This window comes from Pituophis catenifer, unplaced genomic scaffold, assembly GCF_029215685.1.
Source record: "Pituophis catenifer annectens isolate HBS135680 unplaced genomic scaffold, rPitCat1.0.hap2 SCAF_6, whole genome shotgun sequence".
Taxonomy (NCBI): Eukaryota; Metazoa; Chordata; class Lepidosauria; order Squamata; family Colubridae; genus Pituophis; species Pituophis catenifer.
The window spans coordinates 42,003,161-42,019,932 of NW_027256886.1; the positions used below are offsets into that span (position 1 = coordinate 42,003,161).

At 37.1% G+C, this 16,772-nt stretch overlaps 1 protein-coding gene across 1 annotated transcript in view; it reads left to right on the forward strand.

Annotated features, from left to right (window-relative positions):
* Nucleotides 1-701: 701 nt before the first annotated feature.
* Nucleotides 702-16,772, forward strand: part of HPSE2 (heparanase 2 (inactive)) — a 141,789-nt gene continuing 125,718 nt past the window's right edge. Inside the window, exons 1-2 of the mRNA XM_070945185.1 lie at nt 702-961; nt 1,947-2,104. Of these exons, the coding sequence (XP_070801286.1) occupies nt 702-961; nt 1,947-2,104 (418 nt within the window). The remainder of the gene's footprint in view (nt 962-1,946; nt 2,105-16,772) is intronic.

The window sequence follows — 16,772 nt, forward strand, 5'->3', positions numbered from 1 at the left end:
CCACTAGCACTTTTGGTTTTCTGACTTCTCGGTAAGAACGCAGAAGAATCAGGAAACAAGCAAAGACCAAAGTTAATGCTTTTCTTTCGCCCCCCCCCCCCCACCCTCGCGACCTACCCCTCCCCGCCTTCCTCTCTACATGGGCTCCAGATCTCTGCAGAACTGCCAGCACTGTCTCTGCGAGTGAGCTATTGCGGCTGAACAATGCAATCTATTTCGGGGCTCTGCTTGACCCACCCAGGTGAGGCTCCGGTGGCAAAACTACCCTTAGCAAAAGGATTGTTTGCACTTTCTGCATAGATTTCTTTCAAGCAATCAAAGAGGGGGAAGGCCTTTGGCAAAAAAACATTCGCTGCCTGCAGCCGTCATCCTTTAGGGAACCAGCCTGGGCCCTTGGGGATCCCGGGCCGAGAGTTGTTAAACAGGAACGATTTTCCTTTACCTTTAGAAACGCGAAAATGTCCGCAGGCGGCGACTCTTCTAGGGGCGGCGCTGGCGAACAAGGCGTCTTGGCACCGGCCCCGGGGAAGGCTGGTCAGGGGCGTGAGCTCCCCTCTTCCCCCAGCACCAAAACATTGGGGGGGAGGAGGGGGAGGGAAAAAAGGCAGCGCGCCCCCACGCTTTGCACTCCGGACAATTAGCTGCCCGTGACTGGCTGTGCCCGGCGCGGGACTTAATTGGGGAGCCCCCCTCGGCCCAGCATGCCCTGCCCCGGCTCTGGCCCTTCTGGCTTCTTGGCCTTTTTGGCCCCTGGACTGGCGCTGTTGGCTCACCTCTCTCTCCCCTCTCAGGCCGGGGTGAAGCGCCTTCCCGCCAGGACAAGCCCGCAGGGCACCCCGGGCAGGACGCTCATCCTCCTGGACGTGAGTACCAGGAGCTCCCTCCGTGTCACCAGCGAGAACTTCCTCTCGCTGCAACTGGATCCTTCAATCCTCCACGACGGCTGGCTGGACTTCCTCAGGTAAGGGGCTTTCTCTCCACAAGCCGCCTTTTCTTTAGCTCTTCCAGCCCTCGTGGCTCCCACTGCGGTTAGAGACCGATGCGCCCTCCGGGCTCCCACGGCCCGCAGAGCCGCGGCGAAGAGGCCGGGCCATGGTTCCTATTAAGATGCACATGTTTGTAATGGAGAAAGCATCTCGGAGACGTATCGCTGTTCTGAAAAATTCTGGCTGCTTGTCTTTTCCCCCGCCCCTCTCCGGAGGTTTGCTCGGGCGGATGTCATCCTTAGAGGTCTGCAGGGGGTCTCAAATTGCCTCCTGCGAGGCGCCCCCAGGGCAGTACCCAGGCCCCAGCCAGCCTTCCCGTCTCCTCTGGCGATTTGGATCCGGGAAGAGAAAACGGGAGAGGAGCCTCGGGCGATGCCACAAGTGGCCATGGCGAAGGAACGCTGGAAAAATCTGCCCACCTCCGGCGGCGAAAGAAACGCGGGTCCTTCTGCTTCGCTGGTCAGGACAACACGGGCTTCCCCGCCGACAGCCAATCGCTGCGCCGCCTGTTGTCCCAAGCACGTGGGGAGGGTGTGTGCGTGTGTGTGTGTGTCTGTGTAGGTAGAGAAAGGGACCTCCGCGGAGTCCGAGGAGGTGGCACCCAGGGCAACGCCAGCTCCGTCGGGAAAGCGCAAGTGCCCTTCATGGGCGAAGCGCCGCCGTCCCTTGTGCTTCTCCTGGTGCCCGCATGTGGCGCAGAACCGCCGCCGTCCCTGTGGCAATCTTTGGAGAAGGGATACTTGGCTCTCGGGCGCTTTCCCCCAGCAGCTGGTGCAGGAATTCAAGCCAGTGTACTCGGCTTTTGGGGCCTCTCCCGGAGCTGCGCTGATAGCTTCCGGCTTGGCGAGCCGTTTCTTGACGGGCACCGGAGCCGCGATGGCGCCGCGCCCAGCCCGTCGCAGTCGTGCTCGCCTCGCTCCCTCCTCTTCGTCCTCGCTCATTCAGCCCTTTTCTGTGCAGCTCCCGGCGCTTGGTGACCTTGGCGCGTGGCCTGGCGCCCGCCTTTCTCCGCTTCGCGGGCAAAAGGACCGACTTTTTGCAGTTCCAGAACGTGAAGAACCCAGCCAAGAGCCGTGGTGGACCGGGACCGGATTACTACCTCAAGAACTACGAGGACGGTGAGAATCAGGCCTCGGGGGAAGGGTGGGGAGCCACAGGCAGGAAGGAAGGATGGATCTGGGGAGGAAATCTCAGAGAGTCTGGGAGAGGAGCAAGAAAGACGCCTGGGTCACCAGAGGCCAAGGACAGACATCCTGAGGGAGGCCTCTTGCAAGGGGGGCAACTTTGGCATTGGGGAAGTGCAGGGGTAAAAACTAGTTTGTGGGAAATCTGGATGCTATGACTGAGTTCCCAAGGAGCCCCAAGGAGCTTGTCAATAATAAAAAGCTTCTGTACAAGTGGAAATATAAAGAAATATGCTGCCTTCTTTTGTGGAAGAAGCACAACAGTGTGCTTCCAACATATTGGAAATATCTGGGCTAGATAGACAGTGAAAAGGTTGTATTGACAAAAGTTATTTGTATTTCTGGGGTTAACTACACCAGGCAATTAAGAAGAGAGTGCTGTCCTCACAATAGCTATTTTGTAGAATCAAGGTCCACCTCTTATGTCCCTCATCCAAGGTATTCCAGAGACATGCTGGACGAGGTTGACAACCTAGATTTTTCCTTGTTCTTTTAGTATGTATAGACATACTGGTTCAAACAAGAATGTATAAACGCTTTATTAATGTATTTAATATTTATATTCCATTTCTCAAAGAAAAAAACATTTCTAGATGATGTATAACTTTAAATTCACTATGATTTTGTATAGACCTATTATTCTTTTAAAGTTAATTGCTATTATGAATTATTGACAGTAAGCTGATTGTTTATTTCTGGATCTATGATCAATAATTAATTCAGGTCAGTAAAGGCAAATTATAATTTATGCTTTCTATAGGCATGCAATTAAAGTGTAACTTGAAAGAAAGAGTAACAAATGAGAATTACAAAGGTAGGCATTTTAGGCTCATTACCAATATTCCAATATATGTTAACTCCTCATTAGAACTTTGCCTCAGTGCCTTTCATATTATGTTAGATAACATAACTGCATATGTAGCATTTCTAATCTACTAGAACATATTTGAGAGATTTAAAATAGATATGAATAAACAAATAAGGACATTTTTGAAGATTAAAAATGTGGTAGTTGGGATATGAATGCATATTTTATATGCAGATAATTCTTTCTTACTGGAATGGCAAATCCAAATGTGGATGAGGAGCAGAAATGTGAAAATTAAGATATTAAAAGCCAATATAGTTGTGGCTGACAGAGATAGTGGAATGAACAATTGCCTACATACATGATGAAGAAGCACAAGAATCTTTATACCATGTAGAATGTTTGGTAAAATTCACGAAGAAATATGAAAGAGATGCAAATGTTGATACTAAAGAAGTGGATAGTATGTGGTCTGTTGTGAGGAATGGCTGTTAATTGAAAGAGGTGAAAATAGTTGTTATATAAGTATTTGCTTCTCTCCATTTGTTAGTGGCAGTCTCCAACATTGTCTGCCCCCTGGAAATAGCTGAAGACAGAACTTTCCTGGATCTGATGCCAGATGTTGTGTCTGGGGTTTAATTGCCTTTTGCTTTTATATTGCTTTATATTATTATTGTTTACTTTGTGAGCCACCAAGAGTCCTGTGATTAATAAGTAGGGCATGTCTGAAGACACAGAGAACTAAGTAGAATATAGTAGGTATAAATTGCTTAAGAAAGTGTACAATAAAAGACAAGTATATGTGATCAAGAATGAATGGTGATAATTAAAATGAGGTTGAATACGAAGATGAGTGACCAACTGTCACTTAGAGAATGAATGAAGATTGAACAAACATATGCCAAAAGAATGAATGGGTGGAGAGGATGGGGAAGATGACAGAGTTATAGTTGGAGTTAGCAAGACTTCAAAAGGGATAAAAGTTTAAAGGCTGTGTGAGAATCAAGGCATAGATAAAAGGAAAACAAGGGTGGCTTGCAAGGGTGAAAAGACATGGAGAGGAAAGGTGAATGGCATTGTAGCTTGAGTTATTTTTCCTCTTTTTTCTAATATCAATGTCCTTCACTTACAATTTCATATTCCTTTTTTGTGCTTTACCATTGATTACCCCAAAATGCAATAACACGATGGCTATGTATGGTGGGATGATTTGTTATCAAAGAAAGAAGTGAAATACATACTTTCCAGGAAATAGTCTGTGATATGTTGAATGAAATAATGTCACATGACACAGTCTCTCAGTATGAACTATGATGAGAATAGATGGAGGTTCTGTTAAGGCATCATTGGTGCTATGGATTGTGTACTAAAATCCCCACACATTTATTCTCCTGTTTGGATCATAATGTGCTGTAATCTCTTAGTTTTTTATCCATTCCCCCATAAACACCAACGAGGGAAAGGAAACATGGAAGTCCCAGTGTACCTGACAATGATGGCACCAGAAGAAAAATTATTAGAGAAAACCTACATTTGGCAGTGGTAAAGACACTGTTTCATGTGTTGCCATTTTTTTGAAAGTGAGGTAGTAATATTAATATACCATTATAATAAAGCAGATGTTTTCCATTGAAAATTTATCTGAAAGGAAAATGTTTCAGAATCAAGCAGTGGTTTAATTCCTATTTTGTACTTTAGTTAACATGTTGTACGTAGAATATACTTTACCAGTGGAACTGTAGTGGAATTGAATTGCTTATTTTGGAAGGCACTCAGTCTGCTCATATTTCCATCTGCTGCCACCTATGCTAGTTGAAGGCTGCTATTAATATCAGGAGCTTTTCTTTTTCTGATAACAGAATTGATAAGCATCACTTTCTATATTATCCCTTTTTATACTGTTCTTGGAGAGTGAAAAATGCTACATTAATTACAATCAAACAACCATTTCCTATTTTTCTAAATGCTTCATATTATATAATTTATCTTCACGGAAAGCCTATAAATAGAACAGAACCTGAGGGCATTTCATCTAAAACTGAGAACAGCATCTATTCCTGTCCTAATTGTCATTTTGAAATGGAACAGTTTTGTACTTAAATCAGCAATAAAATTTTGTCACTTCTCCACCCAGACCTCCTTCATTTTTTATTTTTTTCCTACCATATATTGAAGTTACCTTTTCTTTCTAATGATTGAAGAAAATAATTTTCTAAAATCCCCTTCTCTGTTCCAGATATATGGGCTGAGCCCTATGATTTACCATAATGAACTAATGTGTTTTCTACCTATCTAACCGCCATCCATTAGCATCTGTTTGGAGTCAAGACATTACAGCTTTTAAAACGGAAATAAACTGTGCTAAAAAAGTAGTTCTTAAAAGTTTTTCCATGACCCTAACCCTAACCCTAATCATCCCAGTTATGTTCCCTTCATTAGAAGCAGCTTTAGGACCAAACTATATTTGTTACTTTTCTTACCATTTATTTATTTATATTTATTTATTTTCTATCCACAGCTGTATTTGGATGAACTGAAATTCCCTTCCACATGAAGGTGAATTACTCCCCCAACACAAAACTAATGGATTTTTGACAGAATAATAAGATAAGGCCTGTCACATACACTTTTCTCAATGTTGCAGGCATATTTAGGCATATTTAATCATTGATTAAAAGTGTACTTATATGATTAGATTACAGAATTCAAATGACTGGTTCAACTTTTTTTTTACTCTAAATGCATGTTTATGTATCTCCTAATACCAATATCAATTGGTAATTAAAGCAATGTACTATATTTAGGATGTGGATTTTATTAAACTGCTGAATTAAAAATTAAGCAGTTAAATATGAGTCAGTATGTGCTAGTTGATTCCTTGGGATTGAAGATTTGCCTTAATCCCAATAAAATATATTCAAAATTAATTCTGGCTGCAATACTGTAATATTTACTGGCATTTATTGCTTTTTCAGTAACTACCATATTTAAAGAAAGCAATCAAGTTATCAATCTTATCCTTGAGAGTCTTTTGGCAGTCTCATAACCTAGAACCCTGACGGCAAATCTATGGCACATGTGCCCAAAGTGGCACATGAAGCCATGTCGCCTGGCACGCGCGGCCTTCCCTGTTTGTCTTCTGGGTTTCTGGTGTGCATGCGCACATGACGATCAGCTGTCCTTCGCATGTGCAGCAGTGCCGAAAACCCGGGGTGCGCATGCATGCTGGCCAGTTGATTTTTGGGTGTGCATATGCTCCAGAAGCCGGAAGTTCGGCTTTTCCGGAGCGCGGCCCCGACGAGCGCATGTGTGCGTGTGCGACGTTTCCACACGACCTTTTAGGCACTCGGTGCTGAAAAGGTTCGCCATCACTGTCCTACAATAATAGAGCTCTATTTAATTAGTCTAGCACTTCTCCTGCATGATAAATATTGATGTGTCTTCTGATATATTCTCAAATTCACTTCACTTAATGTCCAGAAGAGTGGGCCTAGCTTATGGAACATATCAATGATTTTTTTCATCAAGGACATAGTATTATCTCCTAAATATTAAAAAAGCCTTCATAATAACAGCAATTCTTATAATCCAACATTGTATTATTATTCATACATTATAGCTGGATGGAGGACAGGACTGGGAGATATAAACCCATACTGAGATTTCACTGATAAACCTAAATGTTTTGTAATTACACTCTGGTACTTTGGAAGGCTATGGAACATTAATTTTCAATGTATGAAATAGTTTACTTACTCTGCTATGTTATTGAAGACAGTATATTCTTCCGGATAAAGTTGTAAGAGGTGATCTCTAAATTTTAAATGTTAATCTGAAAGCTATATTCTTTGTACAGATTCTCCGTATCTTTTCATGAGAGTAAACTCCTTTGAGCACATTACTGAATTACTATTAAGTATGTGCAGGATACAAGTTGGAATCTTCAATACATTAAATAATAACTTAATCCAGATCTCAATAAATACAAACTTTTATTCTTAGAAACTTAACATGAATGTCCAAATTAATGCAATTATACCATATATTTTAAATAGACGATCTTTTAAAGAGTTGCTGTGTGCCAACATGGGTGGTTTTATGAATGTCATCTTTGGGATAAACAATGTAATGTATGATTAGAGACAAGCAAGCATGAGTTCAATTTCAAAAGAAAAGTAGTAGACATAGAAACATACCCATCTTCTAGACTTTCTTTGGCTACCTGATCTAGGAGGCTGTTTGGTTTTTTAAAAACCATTACCAGGGAAACCAATTAATCCCAGACAAACTCTGCTGAATAAATTGACAAAAGAGAAAGTATCTTATTTTATTATTTAGTTGCTTACTAAGTATAACTTCTATACCATTTCAGTCTGTCTGACTTTAAGTGGTTTATGGAGATTTTATCTGCTTTTGTCAAACAACTTCAAACTGCCCATGCATACTCCAATTCTATTTCTTTTTTTAATTATAGAAGTTATTTTTAATATTGATATCTTGGTCAGCAAGGGCAGTACAGGCTGAGATTCCTATTGCATGTACCCTCTCAATTTCACCTGATAAAAGAATGTGCGACGTTCTCCACACAGATTTCTGTCTGTTTTATTCCCCCCCCCTTTCCCCCTCCAACTTGTTTTGTTGAAGCTGCTATGGTTTAAAAGTTAAAGGGAAAACTTTCTCTGTAGCATAAAACTTCTTAGACAAGAAACTGAAGTTGATTCATATTAAAGATTCTCAGAAATAAATATTCATTCAGTCCAGAGGTCAATATTTCAACAAGTTTTGGTAGAGAACTTACACTTACTAAATGTCTTCACCCAGATTTCTTTGCTGTTGGGTGACTGTGGCCTTTTGTTTCTTCATTTTTCCTCATGGCAATAAACTTGAAATGTAGCAGCCCTTCAAAATGAAGTTTCTCATAGAAGTTGTAACCATAGGTCTTAACTTTTCATCACTTAAATGTGGAACAGAACCTTAGCAAATGGGGGGGAGGAGGGAGGGGACACATGTGGTGTGTATCAGGAATCAGTGTAAATCAGAAAGGTGTGGTAGGGGGATTTCCTGCCCACAGGCCAAGTTTTCTTACTGGATGTTCTGTACAAAAACCAAGAGTTACAAGCAGGATTTTCCACAGACACAGAATTTGATAATTTTGGAAAATCCTGGGAGTCTTATAACAAAATAACTTATAGACATGAACATATCAGAATCATGTAATAATAAAATGTAGATCAATAGCTGGACTTAGTCTAATATTTAGGTTGCATTCTGCAAGCATGGATCTATTTATCGCTGTTTTCTCTTCCCATGAATGAATAGCGGAAGTGCAGGAAAGATAACATACCCAATATTCTACCATTTTGTTGTCTGGCTATTGCAAATTCTGCTTTCTACTCTTAAACCCATTGTTAAAGTGTGAAGTGTGCATATTATGCTATATATGAATTTGTTGATCAGCTTTTTCCTGGAAATGGCATTAGTAAGGTCAGCTTCTTAAATTTCAAGAGCCAAGTAAAAAAATAAATAAATTATAACATTTTTCTGGAAGCCAGAAGATCTTGGATTATGAACCGTGAGTTCACCAAATTTTAAGCATAACATCCAATGAAAATGTACCTGAATTATTTTGTTGTGCTACTGCTACCTTTCCTGACCTAAGCATTTGAAGTTCTGTATAGTTATCTCTTTGCTTCCTTTTTACTTGTTTATGTAAGTCTGGATGTCTTGTTGCTCCTAAGGTAAGACATTAGTCTGAATTCTCAGACTGAACAAGATCTAGAGATTCTTCCTAGAGTACTGGAAATGCAAGTTTTATGATAGTTTATAATCTATCTTCTGCTGTTTACTATTTTATGAACATTTTATGATTTCTTTATTAAAAAATATTCCTTTCTTTATAGTAAAAAGTATACAGGGAATATATATTGTTGTATGTTTTCTTCTACGAAAAAGAATCTGGATTTTTAAGACATACTGCCACAAGTCCATTGAACTAGTTTAATTTTTAAGTCACTTGATAACATGTTGTCTAGATAGCTTATGAATGTAGTAATACATTAAAAATGAGTAAGAATCATAAGATTAAAAAAATTAAACACATAGTTGGTCAAAATGTATCACAAGTATTGAGAAAAGTTGATTAAAATATACTGTACAAAATGCACATTAAAAAGGAAGAGCAGAGAAATGAGATTCGCCACACTAAAGCAAAATTGTAATGTCATCTAAAAGATATGGGAAAATAAAATTTAAAAGCACCTCTCAGAAATGAGTCTGCAAAGATTTTAATTTGAATTGGAATCCAGTGCAGATATTAAAGTAGTAGTATAATGGGTTACTGTTACTAAATCCTTATTAAAAGTTTTGCAGCTGATTCTGTACCAGCAGATACTTAATACCATTTGGAAAGGCAGTTCCACATACAACACATTTGGCTCCTATTTGCAGAATTCCAAATAGGAGCCAAACAGGGCATAGATATTTGAAACAAGGTAATATTTTGTTCATAGGGCTATAGCTGGCATACCAGTTGGTAAATTATATTTTGAATTATTATTCCATTTGTGCTTGTATTTAGGAAAAGAAATAGGCAAGCTGCAGAAAACAAAGATGAACTTTTAAGAAAGTGCAATGTAAAAGGGATTCAGTTACATCTCAGGGAGAGTGGGCAGCAGTCTGCCTACCTATAAGATAGTAAATGATTTCATATACCAAATTAGCTGTTATATTTTTATGTTAATGGATAAAGAACTTGAGAAAAAAATGGAACTTTGATGCTATATATGCTGACAGCGGCAAGAATGCTCTATGCGCAAAAATGGAAGGATACTTTGATTCCCACAATGGACGAATGGCTGCAAAAGTTGATAGAGTTAGCAGAGATGGCTAAATCAACTGCTTTGATTAAAGAAAAGGATACAATTAATTTTGTTTCTAATTGGAAACTGTTTTAGACTTTGAGTTTGAGGTGGGAAAAAATGAAACTTTGGGTTGTGCTGATTAGATAGGTTTGTTGTTATAGAATTTTGTTATAGAAATAAATGTATATTATTATATAAAAGTAAAAAGTCAAGATTTTGTTATTACCTCATTCTATTGCACAAAAAGGAATCTGAAGTCAATGCTTTTTTCTTTCTTTCCCCCTTTATCCTATATTTTTTTTCCCCATTATCTTTAATTTTTTTATACTTCTGCATTTTATATTTTGATAAACTAATAAAATATTTAATCTGAAACAACTGCAGCGATTCACTTAACAATTGTGACAAGAAAGATCATAAAATGGGGCAAAACTCACTTAACAACTGTCCTGCTCAGCAATGGAATTTTGGGCTCAATTATAAATTGACGACTATTTGTAATCCATTATAATATAACTGCTTTAAAAAACAGGTCAAAATTCCTATCGCGATCTTCTCAATTTAAAATCAATCTGGTATCTTATGTAGGGGCTTTAATTGGTGAAATGATAATTGAAACTGTGGTAGTGGAAATATTATAAGTTCCTTTTGAAAAGGCTAAATATTTGGACGTTGATATTCCCCCCTTTCTTAAAGAGTACTATATTAACTTCCAGTAATGAAAAATCAAATATGTTGATATCTGTTAGGAAAAGTGTTTTACTTTCTATCTCTTATTGATGCTTTTGCCAAGTTTTCATACAAATGATCATACACAATACAATATTTTTATCTGCATTAACACCTTGGATGATTTGTTTAATGGCATATTATAGTGTGACTTTTCTGGTCAAACTTAGATATGATTTATCTAGATCTCTGTCAAAAAGATTTAAATATTTTAAAATCGTTTTCACTGTTTACAAAAAGCACCCAATTAACTGAGTAGCAGATTGTTTAAAATCCTTACAATGACTCAACATCAGCATGAATGCAGTAAGCGCAGTCTAACAATTACTTTTCCATTCTCTCATTCGGAGGTAAGAATGCATCATGTACAATGGAGCTTGTATATGTTTTATTCTTTAGAACTATTCTGATGGAATTGTTAAACCTCATTTACAAAGCTAACTACGAGTTCTGTTGATTGGAAAAGAGACATATGTTCCCATTGATACCCACGGGTTTGAACATATTTGATTCTTGCAAATCCAAAGATTATGCGCTAAAATTAAGTAGTTGTTACTCAGTCAACATTCTGTCTCTTTGCTCCATGCTGGTATTTTTTATTTTTTTTCTGAAAAGTACTGAAAAGGAATTTTTTGAGAAGTTTGAACATTCTCGTAGATAGGAAGTATATGAGGTAAACAAGGCTTGTTTATGAGGTAAACAAGGCTAAAAGTTATTTTTTTAACCCAGTAGATTGCCTGTAGTAGGTCTGATTCATAAGCTACTCTGAGTTGTAACCTTGTGTTGTGATGTCATTTATTAAAAACATTTTTTTCTGAGAGAGCATAGCCATCTTGTCTATTTATTTTGCCTGAAAAGTGTGCAAACGAACAGGCCATTTTTATCCAAAATCAGGAAAGTGTCTTTTGTAAAATATTTGTCTCAAGTTCCATGAATGCAAATATCAACTATAAGCAGATCCATGCTTTCTGCTAATCTCATCACCAGTTCAGGCCACTCATTGATTCCTGAGTGCCGGAATAAATGATGCTATCTTATTCCAAATCACAACTGGTTGAAAATGTATCCCCTTTCTCTGTTTTCCAATTTTGATTTAAAATGGCAATTTTTTGACCTGAGCCATCCTAAACTCTTCAGGATAAATGACGTCCAGGACTCTGTTCCATTCTAGTAGCAGGCCCACCTCCAATTAGCTGCAGTTCTTGCCTATCTTCTCCCAACCAGCAACTGGTCACTGCCCTTACTGCTATGTTCTCTACATTTTTAAAAACAATCTTGTGGTTTATCTAATTATGGCCTCTTAAGTCAGTGAACTATCAACTTTCGAAGCTCATGCTCCATTCAAACCTCTCATCTTCTATTGGGCATCCTTTTGCTTTCTGCTCAGGCTGGGTAAAGTGTTCTATCCTTGCTTTCCCACTGTTTGCACGAAGTACAGCAAAGTTTCTCTCCCTTTCCTTTTGTTTTTAATGTTGCTTTTTTGTTTATATGAAACTGAATTATCAGTCCTTCCTTCTTGCAAAGTTTCCATGGTCCTCGACTAATGATGAATCCACTTAGTAACTGTTCAGAGTTACAACAGATTCTGAAAAAAAGACTTATGATTCAGATTCAAAGTTCTGAGGGCTGGTTTCCGATGCAGTCATGTGACTGTATTTGGCATGCACAGCAATTGGCCTACATTTATGCCCATTTGCTGCATCCAATGACCATGATTTATGATATTTTTTTTCCAGAAACTGGTGTTAGATACTGGCAAAACCTGCCCCATAGCAAACAATTGGTTTGCTTAATGGTTGTGGTATTTACTTAATGTCCACTGAAAAAAATATTGTAAAATTGGGTATGGTCACAATTTACGATTGAAATTATGGGCTTAATTATGGTCATAAATTGAAGACTATCTACACAGGAAAAGATAGGACCCAAAGAACGGCATTTTCCTTGTTGCTTCGATTGTTGAAGCATCAGAGTAAGCAGGGAGACAAAAGTGTGGAATTGCCTGAAGTGCCTCTTGTTCTGTTTCTTCCCCAAAAATGTGAAAAATTTCAAGGAAATATTAATTCCTGAAAATACCTTTATCCATAATGTGCAGATCATTGATATTGATATATTGTGTGATAAAAGTGAATGTGTTATTACTATTCCTGTTAGGGAGCAATGTAGGCAACAATATACAATAAAAGCAATATAATGGCAGGATTTAGATTTATGACCAATAAAATGTTCCATTAATTCTAAAACATACTTTCTAACACATCAGATGTCTGAAAATATTTTAGAGTCATATTTACCTTGCAGATTTTAGTCAGATAAATTTAAATACCGTACATAAAGCTATCTAGCAGTGGAATAATTTACTCCAAAGACTGAATGATACCGGTATCAGTTTTAAAAATCACTCAAGTTTTTATTAGTACTCCAGAATATTCATCCAAAGTTAGGATATATATACATATACACTTAGCATGAAAAAGTAGGATTTTTTTTAAAAAAAGAATACATTTTGAACCAAAAATGTGTTTCCAATAACAGAACTGAACTGAGCTTGTAATCCATTCCACACAAAAATCTACCCCTAGTTACTCTGTTTTCTTGATTTTAGCAATCTAATTAGGTAGAAAAAATCATTTTGTTTTTGCTTTTGTTAAAATAATAGAGTCAGAAATTCTTATAACTGACTGGAATGATCCAGAGATCTGTTAGTTAATCCCAATCTATATTCCACCTCCTGCTTGGCGTACTTGCAAATAGCAGTCAAGAATCTCAGTCAGAAATTTCTTTTGTTCACAGTTGTTAGCTGCCAATTTCTTAAGATATATTGCAGAGATTTGACCTGTAACATTATGCTGACTCTACTATCAAGCTAACCTTTTGTAAATGGATGTTAGGTTTAATATCCCTCGGCTATTGTGAATGAGAAATAGAACTAGAGAATAATATTTTTTAAATATGCAACTTTTTAACAATTATATTTTAAACTAATAAAATTATATTAAAGCATTCATGTGAGAACAGGATCTCTTTCTAAAGAATTCAGAAACTCTAGAGCTTGCAAATGGGAATATTTGGGCAAACCACAATCAAATATGCATATAGACTTCATGGGGCTTGGATAGCAAAAAGAAAAGAAAAGAAAACTATAAGAAATGTTTTATATGTATGCTATTTGGTTGTTGCTCATGGTAGATATTGGATAATCCAAAATTGTGATAATTTAGACAGATACGATATTTTTAAAAAAATTATAGTTGGTTTTCTTATACTAATATTGGCTTCATTACGTTTGGTTTTAATCATGGTTTATTTGGCTTTGGACAGTAGGCTACCACTTTCTCCCATGCAGTACTAGTAATTGCCCTGCTGCTCTGACCTCCCACCTTTCTGTTCTAGAAAGGAAAGCAATGAACAATACGTAGGTAGAATTATAGTTATAAATATATACAAGTAAAATGCAATGTACAGTATAACCTCTGGTCATGAACTCTTCTGACCACGAACAAATTGGGTTCTGACCAAAAAATTCACAACTTTTTTTTCCGCAGCCGATTTCCCCTTCTGCGCCATTTTTTTTGTAAATGCCAAATTTCCAAAATTAGGTTTAGGTCACGACCACATCGGGTTGCTACCAAAGTTATGGAACGAATTATGGTTGTGACCAGAGGTTCTATTGTATATGTAAATGCTGGGCCTCCATACAAAAAAATCATTAGATGTATATATACAAAGTAAATGTCTAAAAATGCATACATGCAGGGACAATAAGCAGTTTATTTCTTTTAAAATTTACCAGCCTACTTTTTTTAAATGTCTTTTAGAATTACCATGGCCTATTAATGTCCTAAAGTCACTCGAATAATGATTATTAGGGATTTTTTTTAAAGCATAGGACAAATAGGAAGCTCAGAGAACGAAAAATAAATAATTAAAATAACAATATTTTTGGCAAGATTCAAAAAATCCCTTGTTTATAAGGAAATAATCATTTTGCCATTTTAGAATTCATTGTAAAAGACAGTTTAAAAACATATTAGAGAACATAGTAAGTGTTAACTCAGTTGAAGTTTCTTTCTTTTGCAAACTAGCCAGGGAACTGCTAAGATTAAGCCCGCAACAAACTGAAACAGGCAGGAACGCTCGGAGGCACCATAACGTGAAAGAGAATACAATGGAAATGGAATTAAAAATGTACTTCAGTTACTTTGATAGTGAGTTGGGGATTAATAGAAGCAATGCCTTCAATTTCTTCCCTCCAACAACAGTTGCCTGGCCATTCTGGCAATGGGGCAATTGAATGGCTCAGATAAGCTTTCAGGGTGCTTATATACACAGTTGTAGTACATTGTGGTTTATGGTACAGTATAGCTTTTTATTTAAATTCAGCCTCTTATGCAAAGGCCGTGTTGATCCAAGAATGTTGCTGCTTTTGAAAGGCCTCAGGATTCCATGGAGTAATGGCTTCCAACAATCCACACACACTGACCCATTTAATTTCCAAAAGTAATTACTTTTAATATTTATTTTCACTATTGTATTGAAATGCTTTGTTCTGTATTTTATATTGTAATTTTTAGCCACCTTGCAATATTTAATTCTGTATAACCAAGCAAACAAATAAATGACTAAATAAGGTATAATATTAAAACTGAATGATAAAATAATAATCTGGATTTAATAATGTTAGCCTTCTTTGGCCATAGCTGTTTATTTAAACTCGGGTTTTCGAAATACATTGAAGATGTAAGCTTTTTAATTTTTAGGGATTTTCATCAGGCATGAAGAAATAAAAATGACGGGGTACAAAATTGTAATTTATTTTGCATCTGAATTCAGCTGCATCTGAATTGGGAAAAAATAGTCTAATGAGACTTCAGGCTAGTCACAATTTTCATACCTGCCTTCTTTATAAATTATCTTGCTAGATGAAGTAGTCTTGAAAATTAAAAAACTTACACACTGTTCTGCAAATCATGAATTACTTCTCTTGATCTTGTCACTACTGTTGATAAATTTTAAGATTGCATTTGGACTGCTTGTTGGTTGATTTGTTTTGCAACTATATCCGGTTGCTGGCTCTTGTAATCCACCAAGACACCCCAGTCTTTTTCCAGATACAAAGTGCTCTGTTATGATGGTTTCTTCTTTCAATATTTTATTGGAAGAAGTTTTTATTTCTGTTTTAATTGTTATATTGCTTTAATCTTTGTAAATTTCCCATGTACTTGTGGATAGTTATAGGAATAGAAGGAAACAAACAAATATACGTACTGCTGATTAATATTGTTCTTCTGTCCATAAAATTATCAGGAGTTGAGTATGACTTGAGGAAAACTTTGCTTGCATTATTAGCATATCAGAAGGTACACTGAACAAAGAAATTGACAAAATATTTAGAAACTGTATGATTGTTATTTTTAAGAAGTCTTTTAATAATGAATATAGGAGAAAGAACTGTTTTTTTATGGGCAAGATAAAACTGACTTACTTTATTCAGGAAAATATTAACTTGCATTAATTCTGGTTTCTAAGCATTTTACATGTTCTAAGATGGGAACATTTACCAAAACAAATATATGCTCCTTATATTAAGATAATTACTATAGCATTACTTAAAGCAAAGAACTCGCATTATCTGATTATTTGCCAAAATCTGAACTCTAACAAAATTGGCCAGGCACATGGGCACAATTGTAGAAACATATTTAATGGCTATAACTTTTTAAACTGGCTATTTCAAAGTTTTATAACTTTCCATTTACTGACCATCTTGTCTGATGACTAAAAGAGTAAGTTTGACCTCAGCTGGATATCTCAGTTCTGGTGTTGCAATAAAATAACTTCCAGTATTTTCATAAGTAGAAAGGTTTCTGATCAATAAGAAAAGTAATTTATATTTCTTTTGGTCATTTGATATTTTTCCTAAAAGATTCAATGAAATGTTCAAGCTGGTTTTTGTGGCAGTTATCATAATTCCTGGAAAATAATTGTAGCCATCCCAAAGGAATGGACAGCTCTGCCTCCAGAGAGCAGTTGTTTTAACAGAATAATGTATTTATCTCAAACTAAATTTTGTTCTGTTCCAACACCAGTTCAAAAAATGTAGATACATTAATGTGGGATGTACTAGAATGAAGTATCTCAGTTGAAAAGGAGATCCTCAAATAAAACATTTTTAGGAAGATATAGAACCGATTCTAGCAAAAGT